Here is a 19,021-nt window from a genome sequence, read left to right on the forward strand (position 1 = left end):
TTTTAAAAGAATGAAGAAGCTGGGTGTGGTGGCGCATGCCTTTAATCCCAGGCAGAGGTAGGATCACCAGATCACCATGAGTTCAAGGTCACCCTGAGACTATATAGTGAATTCCAGATCAGCCTGAGGTAGAGTGAGACCCTACCTCGAGAAACCAAAACAGCCTGGTGTGGTGGTACACACCTTTAATCCCAGCACTAGGGAGGCAGAGGTAGGAGGATCACCATGAGTTTAAGGCCACCCTGAGACTACATAGTGAATTCCAGGTTAGTCTGGACTAGAGTGAGACCCTACCTCGAAACCCACCCCCCCAAAAAAAAGGATGAAGAAAGAAAAGAAAAGATGGTGGAATAAAAATATAAGAGGGCTGGAGAGATGGATCAGGAGTTAAGTAAGGTACTTGCCTGCAAAGCCTGATGACCCAAATTTGATTCCCAATACCAATATAAAGCCAGATGCCCAAAGTGATGCATGCATCTGTAGTGTGTTTGCAGTGGCTGGAGTCTCTCTGTCTCTCTTTTCTCTCCCTCTCTCTCTGCTTGCAAATAAAAATTGTGTGTGTGTGTGTGTGTGTGTGTTCCTTAGGATTTGCAGGTAAATGCCTTAACTGCTAAGCCACCTCTCCATCGCTCATGAAACTTTTTTTTAATATTTTTTGTTCATTTTTATTTATTTATTTGAGAGTGACAGAGAGAGGGAGAGAAAGAGACAGAAAGGGAATGGGCGCGCCAGGGCTTCTAGCCACTGCAAACGAACTCCAGACGCGTGCGCCCCCTTGTGCATCTGGCTAACATGGGTCCTGGGGAATCGAGCCTCAAACCGGGGTCCTTAGGCTTCACAGGCAAGTGCTTAACTGCTAAGCCATTTCTCCAGCCCTCATGAAACTTTTTTAGAAAATATTTTTATTTATTTATTTGTAAGCAGAGTGAGAGAGAGAGAGAGAGAGAGAGAGATAATGGACACAGCAGAGCCTATTGCTGCTACAGATGAACTCCAAATAAATGTGCCACTTTGTGCATCTGGGTTTACCTGGATACTGGAGAATCCAACCTGGGCCAGCAAGCTTTGCTATCAAGTACCTTTAACCACTGAACAGTCTCTCTAGCCCTTTAAATTATTTTTTTAATTTTAAAAAATAGTTTGGCCTCCCCCCCACACACCAAAAAAAGTCCACGCATTGTGGTGCATGCCTTTAATCCCAGCACTTAGGAGGCAGAGGTGGGAGGATCGCTGTGAGTTCAAGGCCACCCTGAGACTAGATAGTGAATTCCAGGTCAGCCTGGGCTACAATGAGATCCTACTTTTTTTTTAAATTTAATTTTATTTATTTATTTGAGAGCAACAGACAGAGGGGGGGGGCAGAGAAAGAGAGGAGAGTGGGCGCATCAGGGCTTCTAGCCACTGCAAACGAACTCCAGACGCGAGCGCCCCCTTGTGCATCTGGCTAACATGGGTCCTGGAGAATCGAGCCTCGAACCGGGGTCCTTAGACTTCACAGGCAAGCGCTTAACTGCTAAGCCATCTCTCCAGCCCGAAATCCTACTTTTTAACAACAACAACAACAAAAAACTTTGGGCCAGGCATGGTGGCTTATGCCTTTATTCCCAGCACCTGGGAGGTAGGGGTATCATTATGAGTTCAAGGCCACCCTGACAGTACATTAGTGAATTCCAGGTCAGCCTGGGCTAAAGTGAAACCCTACCTCAGGGAAAAAAAAAAAAAAAAAAACCGCTTTGGCTGGGGAGATGGCTTAGCAGTTAATGCTGTTGCCTGCAAAGCCTAAGGATCAGGTTTGGTTTCCCAGTACCCATGCCATGTAAGCCAGATGCACAAAGTAGCACATCCATCTGGAGTTCATTTGTAGTGGCTAGAGGCCCTGGTGTACCCATTCTATCTCTCTCTCTCTCAAATAAGTAAATAAATTATTTTTTAAGTGCTGTATTTAAGTCAGCATGGTGGCGCACACCTTTAATCCCAGCACCCAGGAGGCAGAGGTAGGAGGATCGCCATTACTTTGAGACTCTGAGACTCCATAGTGAATTTCAGGTTAGCCTGGGCTAGAGTGAGAGAGACCCTACCTCAAAAAAGCCAAAAAAGAAAAAAAGTTGCATTTAATTTTCGCATGCGTATATGTGGACACGCACACACTTGGGTGTTTAGTTTAATTTTTGCATGTGTAAATGTGGACACACACTCAGGTGTTATCCTCAGGAACACCATCTCCAGTTACCATGTTTGGCTTGTCTGTGTGTGTGGGGGGGGGTTATTGAGAATTGAACTCAGGTTTGTTTGTCGGGCACCTGACCCCTTGAGCTGTCTCCCCAAGCCTGAGGTTCTGAATGTGTTGCTGTGACAAGACATCCAACTACAAGCAGCAGATGGGAGGACAATTTTTGTTTGCTTGTAGTCATGGGGTTCGCTTCAAGGCGGCAGGGAAGGACAGTTTTTGTTTTGCTTGGAGTCGTGGGGTTCGCTTCAAGGCGGCAGGGAAGGACAGTTTTTGTTTTGCTTGCAGTCGTGGGGTTCGCTTCAAGGCGGCAGGGAAGGACAGTTTTTGTTTTGCTTGTAGTCATGGGGTTCGCTTCAAGGTGGCAGGGAAACATGGCATAAGCAGAGGCCAGACACTCTGAGACTACATCATGAGCTCCAGGTCAGCCCAGGCTGGAGTGAGATCCTGCCTCAAAAATTGCCCCCCCCAAAAACAAACAAACAAACACTCAGAGCTGGGAAGATGGCTCAGTGGTTAAAGGTGCTTGCCTGCAAAGCCTGCTGGCCTGAGTTCAGTTCCCCAGTACCTACATAATGCCATATGCACAAAGTGGCGTATGCATCTGGAGCTTGCTAACATTGGCCCTGGTGTACCAATTCATATTCTCTTTCTCTCCTCGCAAATAAAATTGTGAGAGAGAGAGGGAGAGAAAGGAAGGGAAGGGGAAGGAGGGAAGAAAGGAGGGGGAGAGAGTGAGTTGGTATGTCAGGGCCTCTAGCCACTGAATTTGAACTCCAGACACACGTGTGTGGTGCACATGTGTCCCCCTGTGCATCTGGCTTACCTGTCTTCTAAGGGGCTGAATCTGGGTCCTTAGGCTTGGCAGGCAGGTGCCATAACTGCTGAGCCATCCCTCCAGTCTGAAAATACAGGTTTTAAAATACACAATACTTTAAGTAGAAACTTTGTATGGACATATCATGTGTTGGTACCATCATTTCCCTCCTCCCTGCCCCCATTCCACCGAGGGTCCTCCTCAGTGGGATTGCTGGTGCTCACCATGGGGCTGTGAAAGCAGCAGTCATTGTGTGGGGGGCAGTGCCTGTGGATATTCCCTCCCCTCTGTGGCTCTTACAGTCTCCACTTCCTCTTATGCAAACTCCCCTGAGCCGGGGCGAGTGTGCTTTCAGTCTGCTTTTGTGTTGACTCTCAGCATCTTCTGGATTTCTGCTTTGGTGCATGTTGAGTGTCCTCAGTGTGTGTCCATCACCCTGGCGCAGGCTGTCAGGCTCGCCATGGAGGCAGCACTGGGCCCTGATGTGCGAGGGGTGGTTCATCGCCGGACAAGGACTCGGCTATCTTTCCTTGTCTTGTTGATAGATTTTGGTTGTTCTCGGTTCTTGCTGCCTTCTGAAAAAGAAAAATACATTCTCCAATGGAGAGTGAAGTCTACATAGGCTAACGGGGATAAGGATTGTCAATTTAAAGAAACTCTGATGGTGAAGCTTCGCTTTTTTCCAAAGACCAGTGGGTGCTTCTCAGTGGAGTCCATATTCTTGGTCTCCATAGGATTCTGACTTGGTTCCCAATTCCAGCTGTGGGTCCTTTTCACTGCGTGGCTCTCTTAGCCAATCACAGAGCCATTGGTTACCCACTCTTGCACAGGAGTGTACTCTTGTCAGGCTGGTGAGGACCAACATATCAAAGTTTGTCCTCTGACCTCAACACACTTAACCGTGGCAAGCACAAGCCCACACACCTACACATGAAAACACAAAGATGAAATCCTACTACACAAGAATTATATAAAAGTTTGAAAAATGTGAATAAAATTAGACAAGCCTACCAAAGAACAAGAAATAAAAGAATAAAAACTGAAAACAGAGCTGAGATGACTCAGCAATTAAGGCCACTTGCTTGCGAAGCCTGCCCTGGTTCAATTCCCTAGAGCCCATGGAAAGCCAGATGCACAAAATGGTACATGCCTTTGGAGTATGTTTTCACCAGCAAGAGGCCATGGTGCACATATCCATTCTCTCTGTGTATGTGGGTCTCTTACAAATAAGTAAAAAAAAATTTAAAAAAACTTAAAATAGCAAAATCATTTGAAAACAAACTAAGATAATCAAAAGAAAATGTTAAAATTTGCAATTGGGAAAAGCATTTGAGTATGCCTCTCTCTGAACATTCTAACATTGGAGTCTACCATCAGCTCTTGTTCCTACTGTTCATGCACGTAAACACAGGGACATTTGCCTGTCAGGGTTGCACTCACACCCGAATCTTCCTTTCTCTGTAAAGCTGGAGCTGCCACAGTTAGTTCTGTGGCTTATGGGCTGCAAGGTGTGTTCATTCCATGTTTCCTCCCAGTTTGTATACCCTGGAGTGGGTTTCTTCTGGTGTATTGGAGAAGCAGCCTTTGTACCGAGAATTGAATACAGGCTGGCAGGCTTTGAAAGCAAGTGCCTTGAACCACTGAGTCATCTTGCCAGCCTTGGTGTTAAGTAGACTCTAGCAATTCTTTTTGATTTACTAAGGATTTTTTTTTCCCCTCCAAGGTGGGGTCTCACTCCAGCTGAGGCTGACCTGGAATTCACTCTGTAGCTCCAGGCTGGCCCTGAATTCATGGTGATCCTCTAACCTCACTCAGTCTGCTGAGTCTGGGACTAAATCATGCACCATCATGCCCAGCTGCTCAGGAAGTTTAAGGAACGCTATGATACTCAGTAATCGTAACTTACTACTAACAACAATGCCACAAAATTTAAGTTGTTAGAATTAATTGTTTAACTGAATGCAAAATCACTGGATGACACGTCATTTTATCACTCGTCTCAGTGTAGGAGCACTCACTCAAGACAGTGTTCGTTGTGATTCCGATAGCCTACTTCTGTCCTTTGTGCTTTCATAATCTGATCTTTGTTGTTTCATGCTCATGAAAGCCCTGACTTTTATCTCTCTTAACCTGATAACTTTTCTAATTCATTACCCTGCCGTATATGGTGCACTTATTTTACTCTTCCTGACACATGTCACAAATGTTTCCACTTGTGTCTTCAGGCCACATTGTCAGTAACAGCCTGTGTGCGTTCCCGGGAGGACACAAAATGACGGTGCAACACACGAGGCAGAATTTGAAGGAGGGCCAGGGGATTGCACTTTTCTCACGGTTGTTTTTTTTTTTTTTGTTTTTTGAGGTAGGGTCTCACTCTGGCCCAGGCTGACCTGGAATTCACTATGTAGTCTCAGGGTGGCCTCGAATTCAAGGCAATCCTACCACTGCCTCCCAAGTGCTGGGATTAAAGGCGTGTGCCATCATGCCCGGCTCTCTCAGTTTTTATTAAGAGCTTAAGGCAGTAAAAGTTATGGTGAGTTTAGTCTGAGCTGAAAAGTATTGTTCTCAGATCGTGAGCTGTTGACCTTGTGTCCTGGGCACTCACACTGAGGCTCACGGCATTGCGAGTCCTCAGCCTGTGCACTGTTGTTGGCAAGCATGAAACCCACAGCTGCAGGCTCTTTTGGGAGGACTAGTCCCCATTTGTAAGGGAAAGGATTCTGTAATCATGTTTTGAATCACATTCATACTGGGATAAAAGATTTATAATGCTATTTGTTTCTCCCGTGAAACAGTACGAATAAAGCCTCACATTATTTGCTTCACACACATGTTGACAAGACTAGATGTCCATGTTTCTGTTCACAAGGCCGAGAACTTGGATTGAGGAGGCATGTGTCATTTCAGGGCTTGCTGTCCTTTGAGGATGTGGCCGTGGACTTCACCTGGCAGGAGTGGCAGGAGCTGGACGCTGCTCAGAGGACCCTCTACAGGGATGTGATGCTGGAGAACTACAGCAACTTGCTGTTTTTGGGTGAGTGAAACTCAGTAGTAACTCTTTTTATTTTATTTTATTTATTGACTTATTTGAGAGACCAAGTAAGAGAGAAGGAGGGGCAGGTAAAGAGAATGGGCACAGCAGGGTATCCAGCCACTGCAAGTGAATTCCATACGCATGTGGCACTTCATGCATCTGGCTTATGTGGGTCCTGGGGAGTCAAACTTGGGTCCTGATGAACCCATATTCCTCCTTCCTTAGTACCCCTCCTGTTCCTACTGTGTGTGTGTGTGTGTGTGTGTGTGTGTCTGAGTTCAGTTAAGTTTGCTTGCATGAGATAAGATGGGGATTACTTACTAGCATTTGGGTAACTTACCTACCTTTGGCTGTTATTGTGGAAACTGATTTCTTCTCTTTAGGCTGCCATTAACTGTCTATAGCCCCTTAGGTCCTCAGGGTGTGGTGGGGTCTTACTGATGGGCCCAGTCATGCACATCTTGATAACCACAGCTACTGTGAGTTCGTCATAGCAAAAGCCATGTCATTTATAAGACCATTTTAGCACGCATCTCCACCCTCCAGCCCCACGATCTTTCAGTCCTCTCTTGTGCAGTGCTTCCTAGGCCTTGGAGGGGGTGATACAGATGTCCACTTTAAGGCTGAGCACTCAGCAGTGCCGCATTCAGAGCACTTTGACCAGTTATGAGAATCTGCAGTAAACACCACCAATTGCAAAAGGAACCTGTGACTAAGGCTAAGAGCGGGCTTGGCTGATGAGCAGGCAAGCACTCCATGCAGTGCATATTATACCCATTTTAAGGGACCCGTGGATGCATACGTTTATGGAGAGAATAGAGTGGCATTTGAGTTCACATAGTGTCTAGTGATTAGATCATGTCCTTAGGCAAGTCTGTAGGCTCAGACATATGCAACTTAATTGTACTTGGAAATATTTGTCACCCCCGCCCCCATTTTTGTTTTTGGGGTAAAGAGTCTCACTCTAACCCAAAGTGACCTGGAATTCACTGTGTAGTCTCAAGGTATCCTTGAACTCATGGTGATCCTCCGACCTTGGCCTCCCAAGTGCTGGGATTAAAGGCATACACCATCATGGCTGCCCCCCCCCCTTTGTTTCCAAGATAAGAGAGAGATTGTGAATTTGGGTTCACCAGGGCTTCTAGCCACCGCCAGTGTATGCACCACCTTGTGCATTTGGCTTTACGTGGGTACTGGAGAATTAAACCCAGATCATTGGCTTTGAGACAAGAACCTTAACCACTGAACCATCTCTGCAGCCTGTCTCCCCCACTTTTTTTTTGCCTTGTGTGTAGTAGGTGTGATGTGTGCCCATGAATTCTAGAGGAGAATGTCAGGTGTCCCTCCATTGTTCATCTGCTTGTTTCCTTGAGACAGAATCTCTTTACTGATTACAGCGGTTGCAATGTTTGCAAACCCCAGTGCTTTATATTCTTAGCTTGCTGTGTGTGTGTGTTTGTACACATGTGTGCATATACATGTGGGTATATGGACATGCCAGTAAAACCAACACCAGACATTTGAGCCACTTTTTGCATCCAGTTTACATGGTGGCTTGATAATTGAACCCAGGCTGGCATTCTGAATTTCTCAGCACTTGTACTGTGGTAGGTATACAGGTTAGAATATTTTGTGTGTACACATGTATATATGTGTGATGTTGGTGCGCATGTGTGTGCAGATGCATGTGTCTGATACGCACATCTTCAGGGGCCCTAGGAGAACACTGGGTGTTCCTTGTATTTCCTTCCACAGAGTCTCTGAACCTGGAGATACCCTTTTTGCAAGTCCCAGATATTCTCCTTCACTTCCCACAGGACTTGGATTAGAAGCATACAGCTGTTTACATAGGTGCTGGGCAGTGAAACACAGGTCCTCTCAGGTCTTTATGTATACATGGCAAGCACTCTCCCCAATCCTGAGCCATCTCCCCAGCCCCAAGGATTGGGGCTCCTGATTCTCCTGTCCCATGTGAACCTAGGTTACAGACATGGGCAAGTATCCCTACCTTCTTCTTCTTCTTCTTTTAAAGATTTTATATTTATTTATTTATTAGAGACAGAGGAGAGAGAGAGTGAGAGAGAATGGGCACACCAGGACCTCTAGCCACTGCACATGAACTCCAGATGTATCTGGCTTGCGTGGGATCTGGAGAATCAAACCTGGGTCCTTAGGCTTTGCAGGCATAAGCCTTAACTGCTAAGCCATCTCTCCAGCCCCTAGCTTCTTATATGGGTTCTGTGGAGGAGAACTCTGGGGGTGTTGGGTACTCCTGGCTCTTGTCACTGAGCCATCTCCCCAGTCTCCCTGGTGCTGTTCTGTGGCTAAGACTTCCAGTGCTATATTGAAGAATGATTATGAAAGAGAACATCCTTTCATCCCAATTTTTACTTATTTATTTATCTATTTAAAGATACAGTTTTAAACATTTTTATTCATTTATTTGAGACAAGAGAGAGAGGGAGAGAGAGAGTGAGAATGGGCGTGCCAGGGCCTCTAGCCACTGCAAACGAACTCCAGACACTTGCGTCACCATGTGCGGCTAGGCCACGTGGGACCTGCTAAGCCACCTCTCCAGCCCTCATCCCAAGTTTTAAAGGAAATGGGCTCAGGTTTTCCCATTAATAACTACGTTGTAGGTTGTACATTTACATAAGCTTTATTGTGTAAAGGTGTAGTTCTTTGTCTAATATGCTGAGGAGGATTTTAATATTTTTGGTCATTTATTTGAGAGAGAGAAAGAGGCAGCTAGAATGGGTGTGCTTGGGCCTCTAACCACTGCAAACAAAATCCAGACACATGTGCCACCTTGTGTGTCCGGCTTACATGGGTACTGGGGAATCAAACCTGGGTCCTTCGGCTTTTCAGGCAAGCACCTTAACTGATAAACCATCTCTGTAGCCAATTTGAAGGTTATTATGAATTTTATCAACTACTCTCTCTTTTTTTTAAAATGTGTGTATATGTGTGGTTGAGAGAACTCAGGTGTTGTTGTTGTTGTTGTTGTTGTTGTTGTTTTTCGAGGTAGGGTCTCACTCCAGCCCAAGCTGACCTGGAATTCACTATGTAGTCTCAGGGTGGCCTTGAACTCACAGCAATCCTCCTACCTCTGCCTCCCGAGTGCTGGAATTAAAAGGCATGCGCCACCATGCCCAGCTCCAGATACTTGTTTAGTACATGTTCTTTTGTAGTAACTTTTAGGCCTGCAAAACCTAAGGACCCTGGTTTGATTCACCAGTACCCAAGTAATGCCAGATGCACAAAGTGGTGCGAGTCTGGAGTTCACTTGCAGTGGCTACAGGCCCTGGAGTATGCTTTCTTCTCTGTCTTTCTTATCTCTGTCTATTCTCTCCCTCTCCTCCCTCTCCCTTCTTACAAATAAGTAAATAAAATATATATTTTTTTAAATCCTGGAGAGATTGCTCAGTGGTTAAGGCACTTGCCTGCAATGCCTAATCACCCAGGTTCAATTCCCCACATAAAGACAGATGCACAAGCTAGTGCTTGTATCTGGAAGTTATTTGCAGTGGCTAGAGGCTCTGGCATGCCCATTCTCATTCATCCCCATCCCCACCTCTTGCAAGTAAATAAAATAAAACTTGAAAGTCCTGTCCTTGTCTTGGACTTTAGTCAGTTTTCCTCAGAATAATTATTTGTCAGATCACAAGCATGCCTTTGAATTTTCTGGGCCTGATTTTCCTCATTTCTGTGATTAAATTTTATCAGTTAACACATACTTTCATGTCCTTTCTCTTTTCCTTCAGAATATACATAAGTCAATTATTCACTTGTTTATTGGTTGCACATGTCATTCCCTTTATTTTAAACATTATTTTTACTTAATTTTGTTTTGTTAAAATGTTTTTATTGCCTGGGCACGGTGGCACACACCTTTAATCCCAGCACTTGGGAGGCAGAGGTAGGTGGGTTGCCATGAATTCGAGGCCACCCTGAGACTACATAATGAATTCCAGGTCAGCCTGAGCTAGAATGAGACCCTACCTTGAAAGACCAAAAGAGACAAAAAGTTTTTATTTATTTATTTGCAAGAGAGCAAATATGGACATGTTGGGGCCTTTTGCTACTGCAAATGAACTCCAAGCGCATGTACCACTTTGTGTGTCTGGCTTTATGTGGGTACTGGGGAATGGAACATGGGACAACGGGCTTTGCAAGCAAGTGCCTTTAGCTACTGAACCATCTCCTCAGCTCTTTAAAATTTTTAAATTGGTCTGGAGAGATGGCTCAGCAGTTAAGGTACTTGCCTATAAAACCTATTGACCTGGGTTTGATTCTCCATACCCACGTAAGCCGAATGTACAAAGTGGCCAATGTGCCTGAATTTCACCTGTGGTGGTGGGAGGCCCTGGTGCACCCATTCTCTCTCCCTCTCTCTCTCTCTCTCTCTCTCTCTCTCTCTCTCTCTCTCTCTCTGTGCTTGGCATTAAATAGAATACTTTAAAAATATTAACTCAGAATTCATGATAATAAAGACTACCAACCACAAAATGTGGCCAAACTGAAGCAAGCTTTTAATTGTGCACATCAGAGGTGGTCCGGCTGCCTCCCTAACGTGGGGGTGAAGAGAGCAGCCCCATGTCAGCCTCTCAGGCTCTTTTATAGGGTGAAACCCTAAACTCACAGGGGTTTGCAGAGGCAAGTGAGCATGGTGACAGAAGTAGACCAGCAGTTGTAGTTAAACAGGACGGCATGAATCCACAACCTTGGGAACGGTAATCAGGGAACAGCTTGTGGCCCCAGCGTCAACATAGAAACTTAGAGAAACAGAAATGTAACTTAGTCCTTATGTCAAAATGGCTCTTGCTGGTAAAATGGAGTCAGGTTGGTCCTTCAAAAAGGAAAAACTTTAAATCTACCTCATTTATTTTGTGACACTGACATGCTGTCTACTACTGCACTAAGAAGGCAGATTACCATGGTTATTCTAAAGGAACCTCTTTTCGGGCTCAAAAATTAATTTTCCTTAATCAAACTTTAAAAAATTATTTTTTGCACCAATGTGTGTGTGCGCGTGCATGCAGTGCATGCCAGGATTGCCACTGCAAATGAATTCCCATCTTGCTTCGGGTGGCTAAGGAATTGAACCCAGACCAGCAGGCTTTATCTTTATCTGCTGAGCCATCTCCCCTCAAGTTTTTTTTGTTGTTGTTTTTTCCAAGGTAAGGTCTCACTCTAGCCCAGGCTGACCTGGAATTCACTCTCTATTCTCGGGTGGCCTGAACTCATGGCAATCCTCCTACCTTTGCCTCCCAAGTGCTGGGATTAAAGGTATGTGCCACCACGCCCAGCTCAATTTTTTTGTTTTTATTTTAATTTATGTTTTCAAGATAGGGTCTCTCTGTAGCTCAGGTTGACCTGGAATTCATAAGTCCCAGGCTGGCGTCGAACTGACAGCAATCCCCCTACCTCTGTCTCCCTAGTGCTGGGATTAAAAGCGTGGCCCACCCACCGTGCCCAGGGAGTTTTCTTAAGATCACTATTCTGGGATATTTATTTCAGAGTTTAATATTATTTAAGTATAGTAGTTCAGTTTATGAAGAATGGGAGTCTTAAGTCCTATCAAAACTATCATCACACATCTGCTCAAATGGAGATGCTGCCTATCTCTGTTGTACCTGACTTACTGGTTTTGCACAAGACTTAACAATCTTTTCAACTTACAGGGCACTGCATGACTAAACCTGAATTGATCTTCAATTTGGAACAAGGACTTGGGTCATGGATTTTAGGAGAAGCCTCAGACCAGAGCCTCCCAGGTCAGTCACTGTGTACTGGGTCTAGAGTTAGGATAAACAAAGCCCATCAGGTGTGGTCATGTTGAGATGTTTTCACCAAATTTATCTTCAAACCAGGCCTGAAGGTGGCCAAGTTCATGCACAAAACCTTCCAAATAAGATCCTCTAGATAGCTTTATGTTTATTTTTATTTTTTTCTTCATTATTTATTTATTTATTTATTTGAGAGTGACAGAGAGAAAGAGAGAGAGAGACAGAGAGAGAGAGATTGAGAATGGGCACGCCAGGGCTTCTAGCCACTGCAAACGAACTCCAGATGCATGCGCCCCCTTGTGCATCTGGCTAACGTGGGTCCTGGGGAACCGAGCTGTGAACCGGGGTCCTTAGGCTTCACAGGCAAGCGCTTAACTGCTAAGCCATCTCTCTAGCCCCAGATAGCTTTATTATCAAGTATGTTTTCTTAAATTTGACATAAATCTCATTTCAAGATGAATCTTCTTAAACATTTTTTGTTATATTCTTTCCCTAAATTCACAGTTGTCGATCTTACCTTGATTATGTTATTCTACCTGTTTTCAAAGTATTTTTTGACTCTTTAAATATGTATAAAATGTCTTTTTTTTTTTTGAACTCACAGCAGTCCTCCTACCTCTGCCTCCTGAGTGCTGGGATTAAAGGCATGTGCCACCACGCCCATCTTACAATGTCTTTTGATCAAATTTATCACCATTACCTTCTGCTCTCCCCCTTTCCCCACCTGCTGAATCCCTTCTTCCCAGCTAGTCCCGTTTCTCCTTTCATGTCTGCTTTATTTGGTGGCTCACTGAGCTTAATTAGAGCTGCTCCCATGAGTGTGAGTTTTGGGAGTGGCTTAGCAGAGCATGGGCAGCTTAATGCCAGCCATGCCTGAGGAAAGCGTCTCCTCTGTCACATGCACTGGCGCACACCTTTAATTCGAGCACTTGGGAGACAGAGATAGGAGGATTGCTGTGAATTCAAGGCCAGCCTTCGACTATATATAGAATATGCCAGCTCAGCCTGGGCTAGAATGAGACCCTACCCTGATAAAACAAAACAGAAAAATAATAAGCCTCTGGGTATGGTAGAGGTAGATGATCGCCATGAGTTCTAGGCCACCCTGAGACCACATAGTGAATTCCAGGTTAGCCTGGGCTAGAGTGACACTCTACCTTGAAAGAGATAAAATAAAATAAATAATAGTTAAAAAATGGGCTGGAGAGATGGCTTAGCGGTTAAGCGCTTGCCTGTGAAGCCTAAGGACCCCGGTTCAAGGCTCGGTTCCCCAGGTCCCACGTTAGCCAGATGCACAAGGGGGCGCACGCGTCTGGAGTTCGTTTGCAGAGGCTGGAAGCCCTGGTGCGCCCATTCTCCCACCCTCCCTCTATCTGTCTTTCTCTCTGTGTCTGTCGCTCTCAAATAAATAAATTTAAAAAAATAGTTAAAAAATAACAACAAGGGCAGGAGAGATGGCTCAGCAGTTAAGCACTGTCCTATGAAGCCTAAGGACCCCGGTTCGAGGCTTGATACCCCTGGACCCACGTTAGCCAGACGCACAAACGCACGTATCTGGAGTTTGTTTGCAGTGTCTGGAAGCCCTGGTGCGCCCATTCTCCCTCCCTCCCCCCCTTCTCCTCTTTTTCTCTCTGTCTGTAGCTGTCAAATAAATAAAACAAACAAACAAACAAAATTGTCTCTCCTTTAGCAACCATCTACTGCCAATAACTTGTCAGGGAGGGTTGGGTCCTCCTTAGCACTCCCATCTTTCATGATGGTGGGTGACCTCAGTCTTGTGCGATTAATAATGGCAGCTGCTGGAAGTTCGTGAATGCAATGCTCATGCCAGTCCTGGAAGATAGAGTTCCACAGCACTTCTATGTGTCCTGTGGCTCTGACATCCTTTCACCCCTGCTTTTACATATGTAGGTGTGGCAACTATACGTGTGTGTGTGTGTGTGAACAGCATAGTGATATTCTTTAGTTTGTACCATAATATATGGTAAAATTAGGTATAAGAAAGGCTTCCCCCACCCCGAGGCAGGGTCTCACTGTAGCTTTGGCTGACCTGGGATTCAGTTGGTTATCTCAAGGTAGCCTTGAACTCACAGTGATCCTCCTATCTCTGCCTCCCAGGTGCTGCAATTAAAGGTGTGTGCTACCTTGCCTGGCTCAGTTCTTTCATTCTGAGCAATTACACAGTACAATTTTTTCTTATTTATTCTTATTTTTTTCTCAATTTTTATTAACATTTTCCATGATTATAAAAAATATACCATGGTAATACTCCCCCCCCCCGCTTTCCCCTTTGAAATTCCATTCTCCATCATATCCCCTCCCCATCTCAATCATTTGACTTATGTATATACAATACCAACCTCCTCCCTTACTTTCTCTTCCCTTATATCTCCTTTTTAACTTACTGGCCTCTGCTACTGAGTTTTTTCCTTCTCATGCAAAAGCCCAATCATCTGTAGCTAGGATCCACATATGAGGGAGAACATATGGCGCTTGGCTTTCTGGGCCTGGGTTACCTCACTTTAGTATAATCCTTTCCAGATCTATCCATTTTTCTGCAAATTTCATAACTTCATTTTTCTTTATTGCTGAGTAGAACTCCATTGTATAAATGTGCCATATCTTCATTTCTTATTTATTTTTTAAAAAATATTTATTTGAGCCGGGCGTGGTAGCGCACGCCTTTAATCCCAGCACTCGGGAGGCAGAGGTAGGAGGATCGCCGTGAGTTTGAGGCCACCCTGAGACTACATAGTTAATTCCAGGTCAGCCTGAGCTAGAGTGAGACTCTACCTTGAAAAAAAAAAATTTATTTGAGCTGGGCATTATGGTGCACGCCTTTGGTCTCAGTACTTGGGAGGCAGAGGTAGCAGGATCGCCATGGGTTCAAGACTACCCTGAGACTACACAGTGAATTTCAGGTCAGCCTGAGCTAGACCGAAATCCTACCTTGAAACCCTCCCCATTCCCTCAAAAAAGGAAGGGGAGAGAGAGCGAGCGATTGTGTGTGTGTGTAGGTGCACTACTGCAAATGAACTCCAGATACATGGGCCACTTTGTGCATCTGGGTTTATTTGAGTACTGGGGAATCAACTTTAGTCCTTTGGCTTTGTAGGCAAGCACTCTAAGCCATCTCTCCAGCCCCTAAAAAAATATTTTAGGGGCTGTAAAGATGGCTTAGCAGTTAAGTGCTTGCCTGTGAAGCCTAAGGACCCTGGTTCGAGGCTCAATTCCCCAGGACCCACGTTAGCCAGATGCACAAGGGAGTGCACACACCTGGAGTTTGTTTGCAGTGGCTGGAGACCCTGGCGCGCCCATTCTCTCTCTCTCTGTCTCTCTCTCTCTCTGTGTCCGTTGCTTTCAAATAAATAAAAAATTAAATATATTTTTAGGGGGCTGGAGAGATGCTTAGTGGTTAAGCACTTGCCTTTGAAGCCTAAGGACCCGGGTTCGAGGCTTGGTTCCCCAGGACCCATGTTAGCCAGATGCATAAGGGGATGCACATGTCTGGAGTTCGTTTGCAGTGGCTGGAGGCCCTGGTGCACCCATTCTCTCTTTCTATCTATTTGCTTCTTTCTCTTTCTGTCTGTCACTTTCAAATAAATTAAAAATAAACAAAAAAATTGCTTCATTCCTAAGAGGAGCATTAAATAAAAAGATCTTAAAAAAAATTTTTTTAGGGCTGAAGAGATGGCTTAGTGGTTAAGTGCTTGCCTTTGAAGTATAAGGACCCAGATTCAAGGCTCGATTCCCCAGGACCCACGTTAGCCAGATGCACAAGGGGGCTCATGTGTCTGGCACTTGTTTGCAGTGGCTGGAAGCCCTGGTGTGCCCTCTCTCTCTGTTTCTCTCTCTCTCTGTCGCTCTCAAATAAATAAAAATAAAAACAAAAAAATATTTTTAAAGCCACTAGCTTTAACTTCAGTTACATAATACTTTCAGCTTGTGCACATTAATATGCTTTAATGTCATTTCAGATGTTCAAAAATTGAGTCCCCTGAATAGCCCCAGCTTTGAAAACCAAGAGAAACATACGTGGCAAGTTGTAGTCACCAACAGCAATACAGCAAATGAAGAGATGGTTGATGTACAAGAAACACCTCATGTCAGCACAGATAATGTGAGCTCAAGCCAGATTTCAAGTTTGAATGTTAAGAATGAAAACTCTTCAGGAACGAACCCTAAGAAGCTTGTTCTGTGGAAGAATGTGCTGCTCCATAGCGGCCGTGATGAGGTGCCAGCCAGAGAGGAAGCTGGGGGCACCAGCCGAGCGGAGAAACCCCTCAGGCGGCCTCGGCGCCTGAGTCCATGTAAAATGACGCAGAAATCTCAGTGCTTGAGACCAGGGAAAGCCGGCAACACCAGGACAGTATTCACACATAAGTTTAGTATGCAAGAGTCCTCTGCTAAGCTCAGTGACTGCGGAGAACCCTTGGATGATGCAGCATTTATTGCCAAAGAGGCGGCTCAGGTAAAGGAGGAGTCTTTTGAATATGATGTCTGGGGGATTAAGTGTAACAAATCTAATCTCAGTGAGCACGAGGATATGTACACAGGAGAGAAACAGGAATATAGTGAATATGAGAAATCTTTCATTGGGGAATCATACTTCCCAGAACATGAGGAACAGTATGCAGGAGAAAAGCCGTATGTCCATACAGAATATAAGAAGCTATTCTGTCCGAGAGAAGGGAACATTCATCATCAAATCCACAGAGGAGGGAAGTCCTACGAGTGCGAAGTATGCGGGAAGTGCTTCTACTGGAAGACAAGTTTCAACAGGCATCAGCGAACGCACACCGGTGAGAAGCCCTACGAGTGTAAGGAATGTAGGAAAGCCTTCTGCCAGAAGTCCCATCTTACTGTACATCAGAGAGTTCACACTGGTGAGAGACCATACGGATGCACAGAATGCAGCAAGGCTTTCTACCGCAAGTCAGAGCTCACTGATCACCAGAGGATTCACACAGGGGAGAAACCCTATGAATGTAAGCTGTGTGGAAAAGCTTTTTGCCAAAAGGCCCAACTTACTCTGCATCATAGAACTCACACGGGCGAGAAGCCTTACAAATGCACAGAGTGCGAGAAAGCTTTCTACTGCAAGTCCTACCTCACCATCCATCACCGGACACACACAGGCGAGAAGCCCTATGAGTGTGCAGAGTGCAAGAAAACGTTTGCCTGTAAGTCAACTTTCAGGCACCATCAGAAAACTCACACAGGTGAGAGACCCTACGAATGTAAGCAGTGCACAAAAACGTTCTACCGCAAGTCAGGACTCATCCAGCACCAGAGGACTCACACGGGCGAGAGGCCCTACGAGTGCGGGCTGTGTGAGAAGGCCTTCTACTGCATCTCACACCTCACCTCACACCAGCGAACTCACACGGGCGAGAAGCCCTTTGAGTGTAAGGAATGCAAGAAATCTTTTTATGACAAGTCAAACCTCAGGCGACATCAGAAAATTCACACTGGTGAGAACCTTTGTCAGTGCCCACGGTGCACAAAATCTGTTTTGAGCAAACAGCATCTTTCAACATCAGACAACTTATACCATTGAGAGTCTGGATGTAGAGAATGCAGGAAAGCTTTCTACGTAGAACATACTGACTTACGCTTATCTGAGCACTGCTGTTGGTGATGGAAGCCCTTTGGATGTAAGGACATAAGAAAAGATCAGGTCACAAGCAAAATCTCACTATTCCAGAGCACAGGGGAGAAACCTATTGAATATCGGAAACTTTATAGAATGTGAACAGGTGAAAATGTAAATAATACAGAAAATATAACTACATTAGAACTCACACAATTGACTATGGGAAATAATTTAGCCAGGCACCTAATCCAGATGCTCCTGAGAAAGGATGACTTCCTGACAGTCAGAAACCATGTTATGCAAGAAAATGCAGTGATGTTGTACTGGAACTTCTTGCTTCATGTTACAACACAGAATGCTGGGAAACCTAATAAGATGGAAGAATAGCTCCCTATGTTCAGTAGAATTCGAGACTCCTTATCAGGTGCAGGTGCAGATGGTTCACCTGTGACCTGTGCTTGGGAGGAGGAAGGAGGTGGTGCGTCAGAAAGGCACTACAGCCTGGGATACAGGAGTCACTCTCAAAAGCTTGACGCTCAAACAACTTGAGAAACTTATCAATTGATAAAGCATATGAATACAATTTAGGGGAAAATGATGCCATACTTCAGCTTGTATCAGAACATAAGTGGCCCTGTAAGGGTATGGATTGTATTTTATACATGTACTGATTGCTAAAAATCATAATATACATTACATACACATGAAAGAGCTTATTGGAAAGAGTTACACAGGCTGCAGATAGTTAGTGTGGCAGAAGCTTGCTTACCTTTGATGTTGCCTGCTCTTTGATACTAGAAAATTTGTGCAAGTAACTTGTATCATCATTCTCCTACTCAGATCATTCATTGTAAAATAAAAGTAATTGTGGAGAAATTGTAGCCAGTTGAGAATGCTTTGTTTGGCAAGAACATTAATTCTTTTAGTGCAATCTTCATAGTTTCTCTTTCTGGAAAAAAGAGTCTTGATAGGGAGGCTGTTTTTGAAATCATAGTTTAGTCCAGACTGATCTCAAAATGATGATTCTACTGTAGCATCTTGAGTGCCTGGGTTACAGGTATGTGTGTGCCACCATGCCTGATGCTAAATTTTATTAATGTGCGAGAAATGTTAAACTTATTTTTATACATAAAGTTTTAATGAAAATACCCTTTCATGTAACTTAGATGTTTACTTTCAAATTATATCACTAAATATAATGAAAGTTATTTAAAGTATCCAATTGTGTGCCAATAAATAAATAAGTGATAAATATGAATGATGATGTTCCCAGTTAATTTAATTGGGTGTGTCATTTGTGGCTATATAGAAATTTAACCTGGGGACACTCGGCATAACTACAGAAAATATGTATAATAAAGAGTGACTAAAAATGAGAGTGTACTTCAGTTGTGAGGTACATGCCCTTTTTGGGATACACTCATTATTCCAATAGTAGACTTACTAATTAGTAAAGCTTTTTTTTTTTTTTTTTTTTTTTTGAGGTAGGGTGTCACTCTAGCCCAGGCTGACCTAGAATTCACTATGTAGTCTCAGCGTGGCCTCGAGCTCATGGCGA

General features: G+C 44.5%; 1 protein-coding gene across 2 annotated transcripts in view; it reads left to right on the forward strand.

Annotated features, from left to right (window-relative positions):
- Nucleotides 1-18,721, forward strand: part of LOC101595035 (zinc finger protein 39-like) — a 31,765-nt gene extending 13,044 nt beyond the window's left edge. For both annotated transcript variants that reach the window (XM_045139187.1, XM_012952306.2), the window contains 3 exons: nucleotides 5,952-6,078; nucleotides 11,763-11,855; nucleotides 15,845-18,721. In XM_045139187.1, the coding sequence (XP_044995122.1) occupies nucleotides 6,045-6,078; nucleotides 11,763-11,855; nucleotides 15,845-17,427 (1,710 nt within the window). In that variant the 5' untranslated portion in view covers nucleotides 5,952-6,044 and the 3' untranslated portion in view covers nucleotides 17,428-18,721. The remainder of the gene's footprint in view (nucleotides 1-5,951; nucleotides 6,079-11,762; nucleotides 11,856-15,844) is intronic.
- The last annotated feature ends 300 nt before the right edge of the window (nucleotides 18,722-19,021 follow it).

The sequence above is a fragment of the Jaculus jaculus genome, chromosome 21 (assembly GCF_020740685.1).
Source record: "Jaculus jaculus isolate mJacJac1 chromosome 21, mJacJac1.mat.Y.cur, whole genome shotgun sequence".
Lineage (NCBI taxonomy): Eukaryota > Metazoa > Chordata > Mammalia > Rodentia > Dipodidae > Jaculus > Jaculus jaculus.